At 39.1% G+C, this 24,216-nt stretch overlaps 1 protein-coding gene across 4 annotated transcripts in view; it reads right to left on the bottom strand.

The window, feature by feature from the left end:
* The window catches only part of LOC136848825 (WD repeat, SAM and U-box domain-containing protein 1-like), a 55,442-nt gene extending 38,285 nt beyond the window's left edge, over positions 1 to 17,157 (bottom strand). The window contains exons 1-5 of one of the 4 annotated variants that reach the window (XM_067121563.1): positions 16,987 to 17,140; positions 6,542 to 6,605; positions 6,184 to 6,339; positions 3,265 to 3,436; positions 210 to 355 (exon numbers count right to left, since the gene is read on the bottom strand). In XM_067121563.1, coding sequence (XP_066977664.1) covers positions 210 to 355; positions 3,265 to 3,436; positions 6,184 to 6,339; positions 6,542 to 6,605; positions 16,987 to 16,999 — 551 coding nt within the window. In that variant the 5' untranslated portion in view covers positions 17,000 to 17,140. Of the gene's footprint in view, positions 1 to 209; positions 356 to 3,264; positions 3,437 to 6,183; positions 6,340 to 6,541; positions 6,606 to 16,314; positions 16,448 to 16,986 lie in introns of those variants that run through there. The other 3 variants (XM_067121565.1, XM_067121562.1, XM_067121564.1) reach the window with 3 other exon arrangements.
* Positions 17,158 to 24,216: the final 7,059 nt, after the last annotated feature.

Raw genomic sequence — 24,216 nt, forward strand, 5'->3', positions numbered from 1 at the left:
AAAATCATTAGCAAAATTATACAGCTGTTAAAAATTTAGTTCTTTTAGTCTGCTACTTGACTATATGCAGCAAACCAAACCCATTTCTCAATTTTGATAATCTATGAACACTTTTTATGGCAACATACACAACAATCCAAAGCAAATGAATAAAACTATCACTAGTTGTTCCACTAAACATTAAATTGTAACCTCTGATAAAAGCATACCTTAGCAGGGACAAAGTCGAGACATCCCATAAAGATGCCATATCATCGTCACCTCCTGTGGCTAACAGTGCAGAATTTGTAGAAAAGGCACACACTCTTAAAGCTGCATCACTATCTTGCTGCAAGGAGCACAGCCTATCCCCAGTCTATAAACAAAAAAAAGATGGCATACAATAGGCATGCAGAGACAGTTTAACTTTTGAGGAAAAAGTCATCAAAATATCTACTTATCTATTTTCTAATTTCAAGAAAAAATATTAAATCTTATTACATATAATGAGCCAATATTCATGTCCTTGAATGCCCTAGACACTTTAACTTTTGCTATCATACAAAAGGAGAGTAATAGTAGCTCTATGCATCCCACTATAGGTCCCTAGGTCCAAAAGCATTAAGAGATTAGGAAGGTTTTTTGGTACCTCACTCACAGTGGTTTTTGGTTACATGAAGTCTGCATCCTTAATACAAAGTCAGCTGCAACAGACACTCTTCTGGAACTTATATCCTTGTTAAGAGTAACATTACTGGAGATTTCATGAAGTATGTTGACCTGTCTCAAATATTCAAAAGCAAAAGGAGTAACATTTCTGGAAAATGCATGAAGTCCACTGACCTTTCTTAAAGATAAAAAAAACAATATGAAAAGCTATCTTCTGAATGAAATTCAAAACAGATGCCAGATCAAAAGGTTTGTAACATTAATAAAATTTTTCAAAACCAAATAAAGGTCTCAAGTTTGGTGTCAGTTTTGGTAAACCTTCCAAACTAGTTGCAAACAGAGAGAGAGAGAGAGAGAGAGAGAGAGAGAGAGAGAGAGAGAGAGAGAGAGGAGAGAGAGAGAGAGAGGGAGAGAGAGAGAGAGAGAGAGAGAGAGAGAGAGAGCTTACATTTCTTTCAGGTTGCCAATCAAATAAACCATTGCTATCATTGAGCACTTGAATGGACTAATCAGGTCAATCAAAAGGAGGATAAGAAAAAGTAGTTTGGAGGCAAAAAAATAAAAAGAGACAACAACAGCTGAGGGGAATCCCGAAAGAAATCACAACTTTCCTTCAGTACCTCATCCACCCAAGGTTCTGCTCCTGAGTCTCTCCAAACATGCCAGAAGGCCTGCAATTGGCCTCCTACTGGAACCTGAGGATGAGCAGATCCCTAAAAGGTATACAAGATTGTGGGAAAGAGGTACAACTATTAAAAGGAGAACCTGAAGGAAGAGGAAAGGCAGGCCTTTTCACCCCTAACTGAGAGATTAGCTAAGAAATCTCTATTATTCTGTACCAGTATATCGTCCCTTACTACCTTAAACAGGGTCAGGCTTAGGAGGCAACCCAAACGAGAGCCCAAACAGTTGCCATCTCCTATGCAGGAGAAATCTTTGAGGACACATGGGAGCATAACTGTTCTCACTTCTTCACAAACAAGTTAGTATAAGCATAAAAACATTTGCCTGCAGCTTCAAAAATGATCTTGAGCATGCAAGTCAAAAACTCGAAGACTTTTTCCCCCTCTAGTCCCGCTGGTGCCACAAACACTTTAAGCTGGCACCGCAAACTCTTTAAGCTGGCGCCACAAACTCTAAGCTGGCGCCAAAAACTCTCTAAGCTGGCACCGACATGAGGTGATCATACTGAGCAAAAGTTACGTAAAAGATAAAGCTTCAACAACCCAAACAGATACCTGGACAAAAACTGTCTTAGCATGTCCAAACTACTGGTTAGACGTACAATAGGAGACGATGATTCATCTTCGTTGTGAAGAGATCAATGGGAGGTTGGCCAAACTCCCTCCAAATTGTCTCACACACTGTCAGGACTAACATCCATTCATGGGTGAGTACCTGTCCCAGATGACCTAGCATGTCCGCTAGAACCTACAATTTACTGGGTACAAACTGGGGCATTAGGACAATGTTCTTCTCCTCCTTCCAGAGGAGTAAATCCATGGTGATGGCTGGCTACTAAGGTTCTGACTTCGTGCCCCTTTGCTACTTAGATACACCAGAGGCAATGCATTGTCAGATAAAATAAACTACTTTGTTGGTCACTGCACATTCCAGCTCTGCAGTCCCTTCTGGATAGCCCACGAATCCTTGCAGTCAACCTGCAGATTTCTTTTGACTGACGATCATACTCCGGAAGCTAAATGATTCCCCATAACTATTCCCCAACCCTCATCCAAGGCGTCTGATTACAGAGAGAGGACTGGGCTCGGGGACTCACGACACTTCCCTGTAAGCAGAAGTTCTGCAGTCATCCACCAATAAAGGTGAGGAAACAGAATTCAGTTCCAAGGCACTAACTTGTGGACTGGCTGTGACTTTCTGTGCCACTGCATTGTCAAGTGCAATTGCAATGGTCTCAACCTCAGTCAAGCACCTAGGACTAATTTGCCAGGGGAAACATGTGACCTAACAGAGACAGCCAGCATTTAGCTGGCATGCTTCTGAGGAGGCAAAGTTGCTTGCGATTGATAAGAGATTGACTAGTCGAGCACATGTCAGAAAGATACTTAGAAAGAACAATCGCTGCCTGACCCCCAACCTACAAAGGATGGGGAAGAAACTATTGGGAGCATTCATTAACTATTTCAATTTTAACATTTGTCAAACCTGCGCCAAGTAGCCGCAGATAAAGCTAATGATGGAGGGTAAGTTTCACCTCAAAAATGATTGTACAGTGCCATGAAAGCAACAAACAGCAAAAATAATGAAATACCAATGATAGTCTATACACATTGGCAGCAAGGAGAATTCTGCAAAGAGCTAAAACATTCAAAACATACTTGGTGGAGAACAAATATATCAAGACAGTCATCCAGGTCAGCCATGTGATCTTCTTTCGTAAGAATGCCAACTCACCTACTGGGGCAGAGATATAAGCTATCTTTAACAGCGGGTGTGATTCTTCCCAAATACTGTAATTACTTTTATTTCTAAAACTTGACTGAAAGCCTCTTAAGTTACAAACACACCAACAAAATTATGTACCCTTAACTTTTATTGGCCATAAAATCAACAAAGGGGAAACCATATTCAAACATCTTTTACTAATATTACCTTTACATCCCAAATGATAGTAGATCCATCAGTTGATGCTGATGCAAGCTTTGTTCCAAAAGGAGAAAAATTTATGGAATTGACAGCATACGTGTGCCCAATCAAAGGAGAATATTTAACTTCAAGAAATTTATCTCCAACTTGCCATTTGTAAATGCGAACACTTTTGTCTCTGTAAAAAAAAAAAAGTATCATACACTTGTTACACAGAAAGGAGGAGACAAAGTATACAAAATATGTTTACAAAGAATGCAAAAATATCCCATGAAAAACAAATGGCAAATCTTTTTGTCTGAATAGTGAGCAATCAAGAAAATCCTTCTATAAAAGGTTGATCTTACACTTGCAATTATACTGTCTGACACCTGACAAACTGAAATACTGGTAGTCTAACATAAAAGCTGACTTGAAACAAACTCTAATCATACACAATATTCCCTACAATAACAGTAATTTACATTCCATGAAATAAACTTTACTGGCACAATCATTTCAAAAAGTACCCTAAAAAACTGAAATACAGAAAAAAACTGATATTAACATCAATCCATGCCCTTCTGGCCAGAATTTGATCACATTTAAATTTCTGACCAAAATTTAAATTAAAAAATAAGTACAGTTACTAGTATAAATCTAACCGAAAGTGAGTTCATCCAAAATCCTAGCATACCAACTGTGTTGTGTTAGAGGATGCCTCAACTGACGACTGAATCCTTGTCACACCTAATTCTTTTTTCCTATTACATTTACAACTATACCCTCAAGAGAGAAAATAGAAATGCGCTCAGCAAGAGCATCTAATAAGGTGTACTGTATTGAGCTCATACACCACTTATTTTTTGCTTTCTTTAATAATCCTCTTTCCATCACATGTAAGGTAAAGTGGTCCTTATCTTCCAGAAAGTTCTCTTCTTAGAAAGAGCCTTCTAAGCGACTACCATTAAATTATATAATGCATTATAACCATTAATGACACTTGCCTTCAGGCAGAACCTTTCAACACAGCTTGTCAAGACTTCAAATCCAATCTATGCTACAAAAATTCTATGAAAAACAGCCCTGATGTCTGAATATAACCCTTAAAACATGCACAGCAGAACCTTTTTCTTCCTCATCAAGGAAAGCTGGATCATCAAGGACCCTTAGCAAACAGTCGGTCTTGCCTTGAACAAACAGACCCTTGTTTTTTAAAAGATATAATGATTTCTCCTGAAGTTCTAGGGTCTCTCAGGAAGCAGAATATGTGGCATATTAAGCCATAGTCACAGTTTCCTACCAAATGCTTGGTTAAGGTTATCCTTCAAGTCACAAATGCAAACAAGTACAGGCAGTCCCCGGTTATCGGCGGGGTTCCGTTTCTGAGGGTGTGATGATAACCGAAAATCTCTGCTAACCGAAAATCAGGGATTTCGGGGCTTTTTCGGCGATTTTCGGGGATTATCAGCGCCGAAAAGCACAGATTTTCGGTTATCGGCGCCTCTGTTAGGCATGTATTGGCGCCAATACCCAATTATCGGCACCGATAAGCAGAAATCGGCGATTTTCGGCGCCGAAAACTGCCGATTTTCGTCGCTAGACAAGCGCCATAAAACCGGATCGCTGTTAACCGAGCCTGCCGTTAACCAGGGACTGCCTGTACCATATCTGACATAAGGCCAATTGTTTTCTCATTAAAAGAAATTTTGCCACCAAGTCTTAAGTTCATATGTTGTAAGGCAGCTAACCTCTTTGCTTCTTTTATCTTTCAGCAGTCTTTACCTATGATGTGAATTACTATACAGTAGCAAAATCCACCCTGCTTTGCAACTAAACGCCGCACACTGATTACATCACGACCATTCCTTGAAGCTTATTGGTTGGCAATGGTTTCGAAAAGGTGGTTAATCTGTGGTTCTTTTCATCTTCATTTATTTTACAATGGTCATTTTATCAAACCAAAATACGTTCTGCTGATGATCAAAAGGAAATGTGATATTATCCCCTGAAATATAATCGTAATACACATCTCCCTCAAAATGGTAAAAAAAAAAAAAAAAAAAAAAGGAAAATATGAATGAAATCAGGGGTGTTACACAATGCTGCAATGTTGTGTTTCGTAAATGAGGTTCACCTGAATACAGAGGTGAGTCAGTGGCACGGGGAATGTCTGCGCTTGAATCAGTGCACTTGAATCACTGGACAATGATAGTTACCCTCTGATATTGTCAAGCATGTTCACCACTCTAAATTTAAACACCAAGGCTTTCTCAGAGCTATGCAGCTGGTATTCCATATTGACTTCAGGATATCTGACTACATTTTAATAGTCAGAAAATCTATTTCATAGCAATCATTTACACATTTGGAGGCTATACGAGTCATATTGGATATAATTTGCACTCTGTTAATCTACTGTATATGAAAGAGGGAACGATTTGGCAGTCCCCGGTTAACGGCGGGGGTTCCGTTCCCGGCTGAGCGCCACTAACTGAAAATCGTCGATAATTATGGTAATAAATGGTGCTTACGACATAATAAGCGTCACTAAACCGCTTATTGGTGCCATTACCCACTTATCGGCACTGTTAACCGTTTATTGGCACCGATAAACTGCTTACCAACACTGATAAACCACTTACCAATGCCAATAAACTGCTTACCGACGCCGAAAATCGCTTACCGTTGCCGAAAATCTGGTTAACAATGTCGTTAGCCAAGCGCTGTAAAACTGGAATGCCATTAACTGACACCATCGATAAGCAAAAACTGCCTTGTACATGATTATTTTCTTTTCACTGATTATCTTGATATACAAAATGTAGATCTTAAATTGGCTAGTTTTTATTCATAGCTATACAAAATGCATGTAGAGTACACTAAACCTCTACCCTCTAAAACCATTTAAATTTTCAAAGGGCAAATGAAAATGAAAACACTTACGATGACCCAGTAGCCAGAAGTGATCTTCCAGCAAAATCAACGCAAGTGACATCGTTGGTGTGGTCCTTCAGAGTGCAGACAGGAGCAGGCTTCTTTGTTGCTTCTTCCAAGTTGTTTCCCTTTCCAATACTTTTACTCCTGTTCAGGGCACTACATCTGGAATTTTCAAGAACCTTTGAGAATCTTTTTTTTTTAAATATATTTGACCCAAAATAATGTAAACGCATTTTACTAGGATCTCAAATGACACTAACAATTTGTTGAACATGGCGAAGTTTAGTAAAAACCATAAGAAACAGATATATGTATATCTTCACAAGTACAACATTTCTCCAGGTCACAAGGAACTACTTCTTACCTTTCTCTAATAAGTTCCAAATCTCGAAAGTGGTCTTCTTCATCAAGACCTTCCATAGCAACATCTGTGGATAGAAAACAAAGTTAAATACATCAGCCAATGTTTATAAGCACTCAGATTCCAGTACAGTACAATTGTAGAGAGAGGAGAGAAGAGAGAGAGAGAGAGAGAGAGAGAGAGAGAGAGAGAGAGAGAGAGAGAGAGAGAGAGAGAGAGAGAGAGAGAGAGAGAGAGAGAGAGAGAGAGAGATATTTGCTGCCGATTTTCAGGCAATTTAAGTTACCCACCAAAATAACAAGTCTGCCTTATCCCCGGTTTTTTAAGGTAGAGGATTTTACTTTCCTTCTTCACCCCAACTCATGAGCATGAATTGCTTGAAAAGGAGCTTCAAAAGGGAGGTTCCTCCTAGACATCTAAAGCCTCAGCGTTGGGAATTATCATCAGTACTGTAGTATTTGTGTACTCCACCATTTGAACATTAGTAAAGCATCCCTAAGGAGCCTACCTCTTAAGATGGTGTTCCTACTGGCACTGAGCTTGGTGAAATGAGCTAGGAGGCTGCATGTTATCACTAGTGTTACTCCACTCTCAGGGAACTGGGAAATTACAGGCTTGTCTCACCCCCTGAGTTCATTGGTAAGACACATATCTTCCTCCAAGGCTCAAAATGCTTCCCAATTTGATTCTTGTTCTGCTAATGACCTTGCCTATGCCTAGTCAAGGCACTGAAATTGTACCATAAGAGGCCAAGTGTTACCAAACAAAATATTTACAAAGGTGTCTCGTGAAGTTCAGGCTGTAGCTGTGTCAGTATCTTTTAAGAGGAACATGAACGGCTATCTTAAATTATGCTTTGTGGAAACCAACCAAAACATCTGTGAGCTTTTACTTGAGGGACCTGACAAATAAATCCATTTCTTTATTCAACTGGACCTACTGTGGCAGCAGACCACATCATAACTACCGCTAACGAGGATAACACCTATCATTTCTCCAACTTCATCCTCATGTCATAATCCTTTCTTTCTTAAGCCATAGTATTCTGGGGTAATAGTATGTCTTATGTCTTATGAAAGTGGTTAATGCAACTTAACACAATTTGTTTTGACAGACTGGTATTACAAAGGAATCAAGATACCTGTATACAGTAGTTCTAAAATTTACAAAACTATAACATTTCTGACAAAAATTTCATCCAACTTAATAACCCTTTGTTAGCCTCAAGGACCCCTGGTTCTTGATCACAGTCTCTCAGAAACCCGCTTGCCTCAGTGCCAGCTAAAAATTAGCAACATAAAAAGAAGCTTGGCCTCCATAGCAGCTACTTACAAATACTTAAAAATCTGAGACAAGATGAGTACAGAGCTCCCTCTAATTACGGATACTTATGTAAAACAAAGACTAAACTTTTCTCACCAAAAGATAACTTCAATTTTAACAACCATGTGGTACTGAACAGCACAGCACAAGTAAATATAGGAATGTATATCACATGGATACATCTCTCACAGGCAATTACGAATGGAAAAATAAATATTCCTACCCTTAATTGCCTATGCACAAACACTGTACCCAGCTAGTGACTGAACTGTGGTGGTAGCATAGTTATTAAATAACAAAACCAACAAAGAATAAAGTACAGTATGAACAAGATAAGCAGGCAGGACCAAAAGTCTTCTTGGCAAAGTAGGACCCTCACACCTCTAATTCAACAAGCATATCAAAAGACTCAAAAATTCAGTAACGCTGCTCTACTAAACTAGAGATGAATAATTCCCACAATGATCAGTGCATACAACTAACCTGATGGTTACTCAAGGTTAAAAAAAAAAATAAATAAAAGTAGTTCGACAAGCACTCTTAAACTTGGCTGCCTACAGAGAAAGAGTTCACAAAAAAAGATGTTCGAGAAGTGAGACAAGATACTTCCCCTGTGAGTAAAAGTCACACCTATTGTTTCTCATTGTTTCACTAGTTTAAGTACTGTATATATTTTGTGAGCCCATAAAAGATAAGGCACCTCTCAAAAATTTCAATAACAAATATAAAATTTATAAGCTCGCTATAAAACTACTCTCTGTTACTACTATACTGTGTAGCACCTAACATCTACTAATGTTCATATGACTACTGTTAACGCAACTACTGGGCATCAGCTCCTTTTCAAATCCCTTCAATGACATTACCAAAAGGCACTAACAATTCCACAGTTATTACTCTTGTGAAACACATAAATAAGCATATTAACAGCGTATCTTACCCACTTGGAACACTTATGAGAAAGCACACAGTATCAGCCTAAACCCTGTTAGTACTTTACACCAGGAAAGGTAGACCACAAATGCACCAAAACCTTGTTACTTATTCTACTTCACCAGTAATCAATGCCTACCATTCAGCTAGTGACGTCACTACGACACCCCTTACACAAATTATTCAATAGCCTACCTCCAACATATCCTTGAAAATCACTAGGTGGGATAATAACTCATTTTAGTGGTGCCAATTTCATTTTTCTGGGGTATTACTCCTGATTTATCGAATATTTTCATTGGATTTTCTTATCACACTTCCTATCACCTGAAGAAGTTCTAATATTTCTGCACCTGCCATATGTGGCACAAAAACAAAACAGTAAAACACAACAAACACTCAATAATAAACTCTAATCCAAATATGAACACACACAAGTCTAATGGTCAACATTTATTCTAGATAATCAAAGTAGTAAATATGACATGACAAAGTAAGTTACATGAAAACTGAAACTACTGATTATTTTGCAGGAGTCTGCTTTCTTATGAGGAAAGTTTCAAGAAAGTAAGTAGAGTCAGTTCCTGTTTGATATCAGTAGAGACTGCTCTAACAATATAAACCCTGTTACACGTAATCTGACTCAAGTTCCTGCACCCATACCTGAAAACATGTAAAAAATCAATTGTGACCTACTAGCTTTTTAAACAATGCATGACTGCAACTTGTCTGGTGAAGGACAAGGCTAGAAGCTATCTTGGCTCTTCTATAACACCTAAATAATTCATGCTTATTGATAATCAAACTCAACTATTTTCATTACATAATCCACCAAGTCAATATTCTTAATTCTTTTGGATTGACATAAAGGGTTAGTTTTTATTTATTCATATAAGAACATACTATATTATCCATATCTATACAGTACACAAGAACATGAATTACGTATACAGGGCTAGTCTCAAAAATACAGGGTCCAAATCTGTAACATATTGTTCTAAACGCACTAATTGACAAGCAAGGCATATTCTTTATTCTTCTTTTACAACAGGAAATAAGGCATTTTCCATCAACATGTTATCATTATTGTTAAATATGTAATTTATGCCAATACCGTCAAAAGATCTGTCTCCTGCCACATAATTAGGCTTCTCTGATAAAACATTTCTTAAAGTTCCAGAGAGTTTTGTCTTTCTGAATTTCCTCCAAGGGGGCAATGACCATCCTTAACCCTCCTTACAAAGGCATATCCTTGGTGCAATTGCAGTCAAGGGACAGAGCAAAAAATTGGTGAGGATCAACTTCATGAGGAAGGAGGGTACATGAACTTGCCAAACATACATGCAACTCAGAACAACTACACACTGTATAACCAGAGTAATAAAAATCAACATGTAACAACCAAAAGTTAACGAAATGACTGCAGAGCAGAGATATGTTCTCTTGACAGCCTTCAAGGAAAAATTTAGGGTGTACTGCAGCAAAGTGATTGGTGGCACTCCCCATTCACCCTGGCCCCCAGCTTCCACCTCCAACTGCTTTTTTAACAAGCTTCAATGACCAAACAACACTCATATATAAAAGACACAACTTTATATTCTTTGTAGCAACAAAAATACATTAAAGCAATCCAGATACCATCCTTCATAAATTCAATGACCAAACAACACTCATATATAAAAGACACAACTTTATATTCTTTATTGCAACAAAAATACATTAAAGCAATCCAAAACTATTTATCAATCTAATAATAAGCTTCAAAGATGATGAGAGGAAATGACAAGCTCTTCATTCCAACAATACTTTTTTCAAGGAAGTTGGCAACAAGAGCACTACATACTATTTCACTTACGCTCCCATCGCAAAAGCCTTTAATCTTTAATTTCTCCGTTCAGCTCTTCATCATATTTCAAGTGTTGAAGGAATATCATACTGGATTGGGTAAAAATCATAAGAACCATTGTGTCAGTCAACCATGGCAACATTAGAATCAATTTTCTCATTTGTATCTCTCACATATTTCATTCTCAAAGACTACCTTTACTTATTAACTTCTGATTTAAACTGCTAAATGACTTTTCCTTCACTTTTTCTGATTATAAGGAAACTGAAGCCTACAACCTCCATTTACAGGATTTAATTAATTTGTACATGACTTTTCCAATATATTCAGTTCTGTTTCGTCACCAGAGACAAAACATTGTATTTAACTGCAGCAATCCAAAACACCTACAGTATGTCATAATTCAGATAAGCTTATGAGGCAAACAAGAAACTAAATCAAGTAGTTATTGAGTACCCAAGAAAAAACAGGAGAAATTCAACGCAAGATATATACCGTACTAGACTCCTGCCAGTGGCTATTGATTTTCCTAAATCTCATCTCCACTACCAATGACATTCAATAACATCAATATCTAATAATGCACACAATGCCACGCTCCAACTACGCAACCACCTTTGCACACTTCTCCCTCATGACTAAAATGCTTCCATAGCTTTGCAGATTCTCACCATCATCACTATATTACTGTACATATTCAGGTACTGCATATTATAATCATAATGAATAGACTATTACTATTAGTAGTAATAAAAACAGTATTGGAAAAACAATTTACAATAACATGAACAGTCTTCCTACCATGTATCATAATTATCAAAATTAAAATCAAATCTATGAGCTTGAGTCCATCCAATATTTATTTTTATTAAAAAAATGTATTTTATCCATTACAGTACAGTATTATTATTGTCATCCTTATTATATTAAAGGACGAGCCATTTTGAAGGTAAACTTTGTTAATATTGACACAAATTTCAATGGTATTTGTAATTTTTTATGTTTTTTCATACCAATACGTTCAGACCAATATTTATGTTAAATGCAATACCTGCAAAGCGAGATAGAGCACAACTGCTCTTTGTTCTTAGCATAGCACTGGAAAATGCAAGAGATTTCTCCCCAGAAGTATCCAAGATGGTGTTAACAAGTCAAAAACCCCAAGGACTCCTCCAAAATTCTAACCCCTTCCAACACCACAAGCTCTTTAACCTGGCACAAGGGGTTGGCAATCATTCTAAGCTAAAGTTCAACTAAAGACAAAACCTCAATCAAGTGGGACCAAAAAACCTTGCCAGTATCAAGAGCTCATTCTTCAGTGTCGGTAAGGCACCAGAATCATGCAAGGGAGCCTTGCACAGCCTCATAAAGGACAGGAAACAAGTACTGCTAGTGTTCTTGAACAATGCTCCGTTTGCCACGGCATATCTCCTCGAGACATGTCATAACTGAAGGGGAGAGCTTAGGTCTCTTCACAAACTTAGCAATTGCTGATGTACTCGAGGACAACAACAACTCAACTAAATGAGGGTAAAGAGAAGCAGAACAGTAAACGAGTCACTGTAACGAAAAAGACAACTCCTCTGCATCAACCTCTCTTCCACCAAGCCCTAAGGAGCCTGAGCTGCAGAAACCAACTCCTCAAGCAAAACCACAGACATGGGAGGGAAGTCAACATGTAGCATACCCTCTTGTTGCACCTCACCAATCAGGAGACTTCAGAGAAAGCGATAACGTAACACCACTCAGCGTAGCGAACAGCTGGGAGGATGGTTGGGAGCAGGGAGGAAGTGGTTGGTCATGGGTACCTGACACGACAGCCTCGCGAGACCAAATACCAGCAAGAAAAGGTAAGGTAACAGTCAATAAAGCTGCCAGTATGGCATCTAGCTTAGACTCAATTGAGGTACCTTCTAATGAATCAGGAACCAAAAACGAATATTAGAAGCACCAGAAGAAAATGGGCCACCAACCGCTATAGATACAGACCATACATGTCTAAGGAGTACATTACAATGGGGAAAAGGACTGGAAGGCATAGAATGAGACAGATACATTAACAGAAGAGAGACCCAAGAGCAGATTAAACAAAGTTATCACTGGGAATGGAACCAATAACAGAAGAAGTCTTAACACTACTAGTATTCTCATCCTCTCTTAAAATTTGGTGCTAAAATTAAGCTAATTCCAGTATTATTAAAGAATGAAAAAAGGTGATACTGATAAATGGTGCAACAACATACGCTTCTCAAATGGTGCAACAATACATGCTTCTCAAAACAAACATTAACTAGAGAGGCTAATACCGAACAGAACAAAATTATAGAGAGGAAGGTGTTGGAGGGAACAGAACAACTTCATCCCTGACCTGGTTCCCTAGCAACAGACTCTTCCAACTGTTACAGGACAGTACGTACTAAGCTCAGGCTATAGACGAGCAAGGCCGCTGACACCTTCCCCCTCAAGGGAAATTGTGAAAAGGAGGGCACACTATGGGGGGACATGGATTGCTTTCCCAAAATTTGGTCAAACCTTAACAGAATCTAGAATTAACTAATACACTTTTCCTGAACCAAAGAGGAAGCACAAGATGGAGCTGAGTTTGTAGGCTCAGGTTTAGGCAAAGGGAGAGGCAATCAGAGTGTAGCAGACAGAGGAAGGTAATTAGGAGGAGGAGGAACTGGTGATGAAGAAGGAAGAGCAATATAGGGCCTAAGCCCTGTTCAGCTTAATTGTTCCTCAATTACCCGACTCTTCCCTCTTCCTGTTTTTAAGGAATTCATTCATGAATTCATCTGACCACTCCCTACACTCTTCACATATACAGCTGACATAACACTCCTGACCCCTAAAACGAACACAAACTCTGTGCATATTCGAATCTATTAAATATAATTTGTTGACACAGAAATCGTTCATGAAAATTCTGATGTTTTTGTTCCCACTATCAGTTGAAGACATCCTTAGCAAACAAAGCAAAAATACCACATAGAATGGCAGCATGAAAAATTCTGATGAGCAACTAAACCATTCAGGGGTACACCTGATGTAGAATAGGTTACCTAGACAGTCATCCAGGTCAGCCATGTAACCTTCAACTTCATTTTGAAAGCCGACTGCACCAGCACAAAGATATGGCTATCTTTGTTTTAACAGTAGTTGCTATTCATCCCAATAATCTCAAGTAATTCTGATGAATTTGACATTCAGCTTTATACAACATGCTGAGTCAACCTGCAACCTCTACAGTATGTGTAACAATAATTAGGGACCCTGGTGGGAACCTGACTTTTTTTATTTTGTGGAGGTTAAACAAATATGAAAAAAGAAGAGGGGTGCAACCTTCCCTAGTTTAAACTAACTCATGGTGCCAAGTTCTATTTGACAGAGAGGGGGCTTCTCTTTCCTGGGCTCTGCCAGTAAACCCAATCTAGGTTACCATACATTATAACAGTGAAACAAAGGGATGTATCCTAACCTAACCTTCCCCAACCTTATCAAATACTGAATGATGCACCATACCCCTGGACCACCACCTAACTTGACCTAGGGTGCCAGGTCTTATGTGACTGCCTCCCCTTTTAATATATCCTATAACCTTCCCCTACTTGGAGGTGGTACAGACAGCAGCCCCATCAGCTTCAATATCAGGCTCAGTTAACAGTAAAGAATGAAATCTTACCACCCTTGAAGGACTAACACTATGGAGGATACAGATGTGTTGCCGTTACGAAAAATAATTATGAAGGCTATTCTCCCAGGCACATTCAAAAAATAAATAAGAGATTTAGGTACTGTTTTAAATATCTGGCATGAATCCATAGCTGCTTCACCCATTCCTTTACATTATGCCACAGAATTTTTTAAGTGATTAGGCCAATGGCATGATGTGAACCCAATCAAGAAATAAAGAAATTTCTGGTGGTATATTCAATACCAACAAATAACAAGATTTAGGCAAGTATCCTGCCACATTTTGTTTATTTCTACAATAACACCATCACCACTGAGTCCTGATTTCCAAACCAATCCAGGGTCACTTCACCACAAAAACGTTTCCATTCAACACTCAGGGAACTCAACATACCTGGCGTTTCAATTACAATACGGTGTGTCCTATCCATCACCCAAGAATTAATATATCACAAAATGTGCTAGAGTTACAGATTATCCACAGTATAGAAAAAATCACTTGAAATCACTTGTGCAAAATCCACAAGAGTAATGTTTTATTTTCTTTGGGATAACACTACAATTTCTATATCACCACAGTTGTCTAACATCTGTACATACATTGTTCTTTACACTGAGGGCACTTAACGTCAAGACAAGCCACCATGAAAACTCAAAAAATATTCATATCTTGGTAATCCTACAATTTATGGGCCCAAATTCACTGCCCACTTGTGTGTGTTTGTTTAAGGTTTCTTACCCATTTTCAATTCCTTCTTTAGAGAGATCTGCAAACAGAAGTATATTCGCTAAAAAAATTAGTAGTTTATCTGCGTACAGAAGCAGAGATTGTATAAAATACAACGGGAATAAAGCTCTGCACCGCACGCACATAGTGTAGTGTGCCCGCAACCGTGCTTGTGGAGCGAGCGCTTAGGAACCAGGAACCAGGTAGGAGCCTGGCATGGGATCTTGCTCCTCAGCAGCCACTTTTTGATAAATCTGGAAAAATTAGCAGCCTATCTGCTTACTGACGCAGAGATTTATGATTTTCTCAAAATTCTATGGATCCGTATCCTCGAGACATGTTTTTGTTTATTTACGTTCCCCTTTATTCCCTAACTTTTTTTTTGGAATCTCTGCTTCTGTAAGCCGATAAACTGCTCATTTTTTCAGTTTTCCACGATTCAATAAGTACTTGATAAATCTGAGCACTGAGCTTGACTTTACGTAACGCAGCGAACTTGGACCCCCAAACTGCAGGATTACCCATATTTTTCCTTAAAAATTATTTCATAATCATGTAATAAATGAGGGAGCACCCATCGCATAGATTTCATGGCCAGACTGGAACTGCCAACCATCCGTCCCAATACCGTACTGACAAGAGGTGCATAGGCTACATTCAACGACCGCTTAACCGAAGGGGTATATGTCATTTTGCAACATGTAGGTACCACCACATACCTGTGGATAAGCCATAACTGATAAATAAAAACGCACCGTGCGAATGAACAAAGGTTTGAATTTCTGTATTTAACCGACAGTCTAAGCTAGGCTACGTTGGGAACTATAGGCTGCGCTACATGAGCGATGGGATCGACATAGGTCAGGCTGGAAGAAAAAATGTTATTATTGACAAGACAAAAATATAAAATACCGAAACTGAAATTAATTCACTAAGGGTAGTCCAGCCTGAGCATCTAGCCTTACTCGTGGCCTATTTAGCAAGGACAGGCTAGCTCAGACCTGCATGATCAGTCTACTCTAAACCTTTCGGTTTATTTCCCCCCAAAACAGGTCAAGATATTTGCTAAATGTAATAAAATGTTAAGAATTACGTCCTGCCTTTGGGGGTGGCAATCGTACGATCCACAGAGCAGCCGAGACTCCGACAGCCGATGGTGAATAACTTTAACCGGCCTAAAAGCTGTTCTTCCTTCATGTTTTAAACAAGGTGGGATTTTGTTAGGATTTACATGTAAAATGACAGTTATCTTACATATCCTGAGGTACAGATGGTCGCAGGGAGGTGTTGATCTCGTCGGCGCTCTATGGGGTATGCTCACGACTCCACTTGCGACCCGTCTTATCTTATCGGGCTTCGTTATGTCAACTATTTGTGATTTACGTACGTCGATATCTCATTGGCAAGGCAAAATTAGCAATGTATTTCTGTTGCCAAATTTACCTCGATCAATTTACAAACGTTGGTTTGTACTGCAAAATTACAAAAGTGGATGTACATCCTAAAAACAGTTGTCAACAAAAAGCGTAAAATTTTGTGACTGTTACTTCCGTCAACAGTTTGTTTACCCGGCTTGCCTTTGCAAGAAAGAAGGCAAGAATGTTTGCATTAGATATTAAAACCATGTCAGACAATATATGTTCTAGTTTTAAGTAAACTGTATCTTTATAACACCAAGGAAATCAAGATTTTACAATCAAAGCATTTACAGTATATTGATTGCACTAAAACTTATGAGCCGTTATAAAGGCATAGCCTCATCCGATCCATTTTTATTCGCCAATTGAAGGTTATGGACAAGTTCTTTTGATTTCAGAGTTATACTGATTTTCGAACCGATTTATTCTTAGTTTGTTCTTAAAGCCTACAGATTCGTTACATCATAGCTTCTATGGGACATTTTACTATTAAACACTAAATGCTTACTCTTTTTTTCCATTATCTCCGCTATAACTTGGCTTCAGCAACGTATATCCATCGATGCTCTCACGTGCAGTTATTCACGAGTTCTGCCAAGTATTCATACTCCCTGTTGTACCAAAGGCCAATGCACATTATATATTCTGCTCTTGCTTTAACTGGTAGACAGCGAAACTCACTTAGGATAGGAGTGACCTTTGTCGAGCGTGATTTATTCATTATATCAGTTTGGTTGCCTTTTAAATACCTTGTACCTTCAACGGTCAGTATTTACACAGTTTTAAAGGTAATTATAACAATCTAACCTTGTTATGGTAACTTCTACCAAGGCGTTATTTATTCATACACTAGGCTACTTCTAAGAGGAGGGGAGCCTTTATTTTTATTATCGTTAAGCATTGGGTTGTGTACTAATTTATTTTCAGTCTTTTTCTGTCCATTTAACTTTCTTTCCTCCCGCGTGGGCATGATAGTTTTACCAGATACTACCATTGCAAAAGCTCTAATGCGAGGTGGAGGTAGCAAATAAATCGGCTGACTGTCTGTCAGGAGGAGCCAGTTATAGCAAGAACAGAGATAAAAAAATTTTTACCTAACTAGCAAATCAGTCCTCATGACACCTTGCTTACACCTTGGATATGGATAGATTCTGGAAATGAGAAAAGTTTATAGCAATTAAGTTATCCGATTCATAAAAAAAAAAATTGCAAATGCTTGAAGTGCTTGAAAATCATTGTAACTTTTATACTATTCTTGTTAATGGAAACAGCGCAAATTCAGTATGCTTGACTGTTTTTTAATTTTTCTGCCTAATGGTTTTCAGGATATATAATTTTATATATCTAGGCAGTTGTTCACCTCAAACTGACTTACTTTGTACTCACTTTACCTAATATATTTACTTAGGCATGCAGATATTAAATTGTTCATCTACTCAGCTACCAAAAAGCAATCATTCTGAACTAAGTATTAGGCTTGAATCAAAAATTGTTCACACCAGTATGTTAAGTAGATAGTAAGACTGTGAATGTGTGAGACCCTTATGTAGAGGTCTTGATCAAAACTGCTCTCCTAAGATGAGCAAGTGTAACTAATCCCAAAAGATTAAAACATTCGTTGAAGTTGTTTCTTTGTTTCCTTTCCACATTTGGTAAAGGTCATGTTATTTTCTTGCTTAAAGTCAGTAAATTGCAAGCAAGATTTTTGGGGCATGAGTTTTTTGTGATGATATTCGTTCTACTTATGTGCAATAGCTATTTGTTACAGTGTAGTTCACAGACTTTCATCTTACAATAAGAACATCTTCGGGTTTTAATTATGTGTAATTGTTATTTGTTCCAGTGCAGTGTACAAACTTTTATCCAGTAACAGGAATATCTTCGAAGACAGTTGGTTCTAGCCGTTGAAACTTGTTAACAAGGTAGTTAAGGCGTGAATGGGGGTCAGGAGAACCCGGTCACTCAGCTACCTGAACTCTTATTTATTCTATGGCCGCTTCTTAGTTAAGGCGCGTGCGTTTTGGCGCTGTGATCATAGAAATTTAATTTTATTGTGAAAGGAAACTGATAATAGCGTGAACGTTTGGGCTGACATAAGAGAGAGAGACATATGTTAAGGTCGTGTATGGTTGCACTTTGCTTGTTAAGATTCAAAAAGACACACATTTAGGATCGTTTCAGGGTTCCCCTGAACTTGTTGAAATGAAAGGTCAGCAGTATATTCTAAGGAATCAAATTTATCGCAGACGAAACTAGTGAATCTGATCTTACAGGGGCTTTATTACCAAACATTGTTCACTGGCAGGTAGAAGGGTTCTTGAAAAGATACAAATTTGTTCCATACTGATTTGATACTCCACAAAACAGACTATAGGTTTATGGTTAATTAAGCAACCACTGAGATCATTCCATTAGCCCTCAGAAGGAAAAATCAGAACAACCCAACAGCATGCTCGAGTAAAGTGTAACTGAACCATGTGACAGTCCTGGGAGTTCACTGATTGCGTCAGTAAAAATTAAAAATGTACGAATCACTTAATTTTTTTGTAGACTACAGGGATCTTAATGCCATTACGTACAAAGTTGTACTTCTAAGATGATGCAGTCGACATCTTGCCTTGCTCTAAATACTTCAGTGTTATAGAATAAACTAGCAGTTACTGGTAGGTTAGCATGGATCCTACAGAAAAGGAGATGGCGTTCTTTATGGAAAAAGGCCATTTTTAATTTTGAGCCAGATCGTTTAGTTTGACAAATTCTGGTACAAATATCAGGAACTTATGGAGCGTTTAGTGATTGATGTTGACTGAAAGGCTTGTCTCATCTATTTTGACAGTATCATCGTGTTCTTGAATTCATTCAAAGACCATTCAATGATTCCAAAAGAGATGTTCTAGTGTATACTACAAATTAACTTTATTCCGAAACCAAAGGCAACATAATGTCAGGATAATACGCTGAACCTGATCTGGATATGCTGCCAATCGTATACTGTACTAGCCAAAGCATCTTACCATAAGATGTGAGAAGCTTTCTTCTTCTCTTAAGAAAAGTTATGCCAGTGTTCATAAGCACAGATGCTTTGCACAGGCTCAGCTTGAAAGATTCTGTGTTATAGTTTGATGCTGCATTGGAGTTTATCAAGAAAAGTTTGTACTAATTAACTAGTCCTCAGTTGTCCATCATGAAGATATGGTAAATTTAGCCTGTAAGCAATGCTTTCTAAGGAGCATCGTGGCGGGGAAAAAATGCACTCATTATGCTAGTAAAACCCTGACAAAATTAAGACGGAATTTTCGGCCTTATTTTGTTATTGACATATTTCAGTGTTTACTGATAATGAGCCACCTGACAATGCTGATGAATGCCCGCTCTGCCAGATTCTATTTTTCTGACCACACCCCCTGCGGAAGGTTCCTGGTGGACACAATACTGCCGAGATCAAAAGAAGATCGGTGCCACCTGCAAGACACTGAAATGCATCTAGTAGCAACCAGTAGAAGCCTCATAAGCACTGTACAGACACCAATGGCTCACCCTTCACTTAACAGGAAAAATTCAGGCGGGATTTCATCACCACTGACACCCAAACACCCTTGCTTGGTGCTGACTTCCTTGGACTTTATGTACTTCTCATAGATGTTGCACATTGTCATCTCCTGGACCTGTCTTCTTCCTAGACGGCTCCACTGACTATGGGTGCCTGCACCCCCTCCTGCGGGAGTACCCTGATATCTTGTGCCCCAAACTTGTGACAGACTGCTGGGATCCCTGCAAAACACATCACCAAATCAAGACGACAGTCACCCCTGTCAACTCCATGTTCCACTGGCTGCCAACAGGGAAACGGCTCACTGTGAAGAAGCTCTTCAAGGAAATGGAACTGATGGGCTATATTGCCAAAAAGCCTGCAGCCCTTAAGCCTCTCCACTCCACTCATTGGAGAACCCAGATGCATCTGGGTCCCTGTCATCATGCAGGGACTGCAGGCACCTCAACCCCTAAACAAAGCCTGACCACTACCCACTTCTAAACATGGCAGACATTGCCTCCATCCTCCACGGAGCAAAAATCTTCTCCAAGTCGACCCAATGAAGGGGGTACTTGCAGGTTCCAGTATGCCGAGAAGACATCCAAAAACAGCATTTTTTACACCATGCAGGACATACAACTTCAACTTTTTAACCTTTGGCCTTCTGGACTCAGAGATCACATTCCAAAGGCTGATGGACAGCATCCTCAGGGACCTTCCCTTCTGTGTCTGCTGTGTCAATGACATCCTCACTTTCTCCAAGAACAGGGAAGACCAAAAACACATCAGAGCCGTGCTATCCTTCCTACAGGATAATGGCACAGTGGTCTGCTCCAACAAGTGTGTAAGAAGGGGCCCCTCCTGGTTCATCAAGCCTCATTAAGTGAGTCCGACCTCTACCCTTCAAGGCATCAGCTGTCAAGAAATACCTAACTCCAGCTAACATAGGAGGCCTACAAGAATTCACAGGAATGTTAAATCATTATCGACAGTGCCTGCCAAGCATCACAAAACCATGGGCCACCATCTACAATGCCCTTAGGAGAAGCACGAAGACTCTTAATTGGGGCCTCCGACCAACTTGGTGCCTTCGAAGCCACCAAACTTGCTTCAACAGATGCCACCACTCTGGCCTTCCCCAACCCTTGGGCCAAACTCACCTTTACAATGAATTCCGACAGGAGCAGTCATTGAACAATCAGTTGGTTTTTCAGCTGAAATTAACACTAGCCAATAAAACACTTAATGCCTTTAACAGAAAACACTTCATTGTGCACCTGAGTACCAGACAATTCAGACTCCTGCTCAAAAGTCCCCATCCTAACAGATCACCAACACTCATCCATGCCCTAACCAAAAAACCAGGGCAGATGCACCATCCAACACATGCCGAGCAAGAGAAATCCAGTAATGGATGTGCTATCTTGGACTAAAGTCAATAGGAATACACTACGATGAACTCAGTGATGCTCAGCTTAAAAGTACAAAAACAAGAGATTATTGTGCCTCGATTATAAGTCTACGGTGGGAAGGTGTCAGTTCAGCATCGCAAAATTGAACCATCCCCTGTGGCACCAGCAAGGAACATCTTTGCAACCCCCCCATTCCATTGCAAAGGTCCCTCCAGAAACAAGCCTTCAATCTATTCCCTAAACTCTTCCACCGATTAGAGAGAACCTCAGCCAAATTAGTGAAATAGAAATTTATCTGTCACAGGAAGAAAAGAGATTGTTAAAAAACGGACCAAATAGGGTCTGGCATCAGCAAATTCCTACAACCCAATGATGATTTGGACACCTACACGTCAACATAGTGGGACCCTTGCACCATCCCATAGGTTCAGATACATCTTCACAAAATCAGAGAGATCCGAGTGATGGCTGGAAGCAATACCCATGACAGAAGTAACAGTAAGTGTCTGTGCAAAGTCACCCCTTGATGGTTGGGTCAGCCATTTTGTCATCACTGACAACATATACCTCACCAACAATGAGTGCCTGCACAGTCACTCCTCAATGGATGGGTCAGTTGTTTTGGCATCCACAATGACATAACATGTGACATAATGCTGGCATACATCTCAGGAATCTGGACCACCTGGCCAATGAATGGGTTCAAATATACGCCATACCACCTACCTACAACCTAGCTGGCAATGGCATGGTGGAAAGAACCCACCCTTCTATCAAGGCTGTACTCATTACCAGGTGTGACATACCAGGATGGAAATCACACCTACCCTGGATATTCTTCAGCCTATATGCTACCCACAAACAAGAACTTGAATCTTCTCCCACCCAGCTAGCACCTGTATTTGGCCAAACCATCTACAGGATGAGCAGTTTTCCTAACTGACATTGCTGAACAACCTAACGAGGAACTGACAAGAATTAGAGAAATTGTCATAAATCATCAGCCATATATACAGACATACTGATTATACAGCATTTCCTGTGCTTATGACTTTCCTCTCATCCACATGCAGCTGGTATATAACACTTCCTAAGAGTTTGAAAAAATGTGTTCTTATTTCCTCTGACGTTTCGACTTAGCCCTGGACGATCCATCTGTCCTGCAATAAACACCTGTGTACCTTTGTACTGTACTCATTCCCTTCGTAGTTCTCAACAGAGGACCACCAGAGGGCGAGTCGAATAGTCAGAAGAAAGATATGAGACTAGTGCATCACAATATCTTTCCAAGACCATAGCAGGCTAGGTATGCCATTGACAAGCTTATGAAAAACCTTAAAAGATGCGCAGAGAAGACTACACAAAATCATTGATGCTGAAACAGCTTGTCAACATAATAAAGTAAGTTATTCTGCTATAGATCTGTCATTACTAGTCTGCTATAAAAGTTGTTTAGCTGGCACTATTTTTATTCCAGCACCCTTTTCCATTTATGGCCCAAATATATATAAATATATTTTTTTACTTTAAAATAATACCATTCATTTTTCTTGTCATGCTCTGTCAGACACTGATTTCTGTTGGTGAACAAATCTATTTACCCCATATTCACTTTACCCTCGGCTCTTTGAGCCTCTTTGGACCCATTGCCGTTCTCACAGGACTCCTGAAAATCATACAGAATTCAGTTGATGTTGCTGATGTCCTGAAAGCTTATGCGCTCTTCAGCATTCATTTCCATTTATGGTTTTAGGAGTGGTAGCAAAAATTAAGAGGTCAAAAGTAGCCAGATCTCTGCTCTTGTCCTGAGTACGTGGGGTGAGATATTAAGTGAATTAAACAGTGTTTTGGGCCAGACTGGAGGCTCATTAGATATGATGAAATGGTTCAAGTAAACTTTGTAGAGTTTTGAGATGTCTATGGAGGTAAGGTACTGCATCATGAAAGCAATGTTACAGTGAAATATCCACTTGGCTTGATTGATTTAAAGTATGTGACTGTCGGGAGTGCCTCTGCCAACAACACAATCATTTGACATGTTTGTGAACTGACTGCATTTGAAGATTATTTCATGCGAACTCCTGTAACTCTTGCAAACAGGATTAAGATAGGATATTTTGTAGACAAAATCATATTTTATACAAAATAATATTTTACACAAGCATATTATCATCTTCACGTGACTGGTCTTTAGGATGTTAAGAATAAAATTCTGATTTCAAACGTAATACATTATAATAAACTGGTCTTTATCTGTCCCTACTGTGACCCAGACCACTATCAGGTCCCCTGCAACATTTAGTAGCATGATGTTTTTTAAACGGTAGGGGTATTAACCAAAAACTCATATCTCATTTCACCTGGGTCTATAGATAGCACTCGGGAAAAACTCCTCTTCCCCTCCAGTACAGAAACGTAACCTTCAAAACATTAGCAATTCTTTTCTGCACCAGGTGAGTCTAGAACTACTGTCCTCTGATGTGAGAATCCACTTCATCAACTTATCCACAAGAGGAATGATAATGCTAATAACAATAATACTTCCTATTACTTAACCACTAAGTAATGAGAGTTTTTATCCCCATTTCATTTATTCACGACAAACCTTCAGTAGTGAAAGGTACTCACATACTAAGTGGGTAGATGACAAGGCCATTCTGCCATAACTTATAGCTGAAATATAATTCTTCTTTTAGGTTTGTTTTGCGTCATGTGCTGAAAACTGCCTAGAGAAATATAATATTAAATGTTCCTTAGATAAAGAAATCACTTGGTAGTCCCATTGAAAAAATCG

This window comes from Macrobrachium rosenbergii, chromosome 19 (assembly GCF_040412425.1).
Source record: "Macrobrachium rosenbergii isolate ZJJX-2024 chromosome 19, ASM4041242v1, whole genome shotgun sequence".
Taxonomy (NCBI): Eukaryota; Metazoa; Arthropoda; class Malacostraca; order Decapoda; family Palaemonidae; genus Macrobrachium; species Macrobrachium rosenbergii.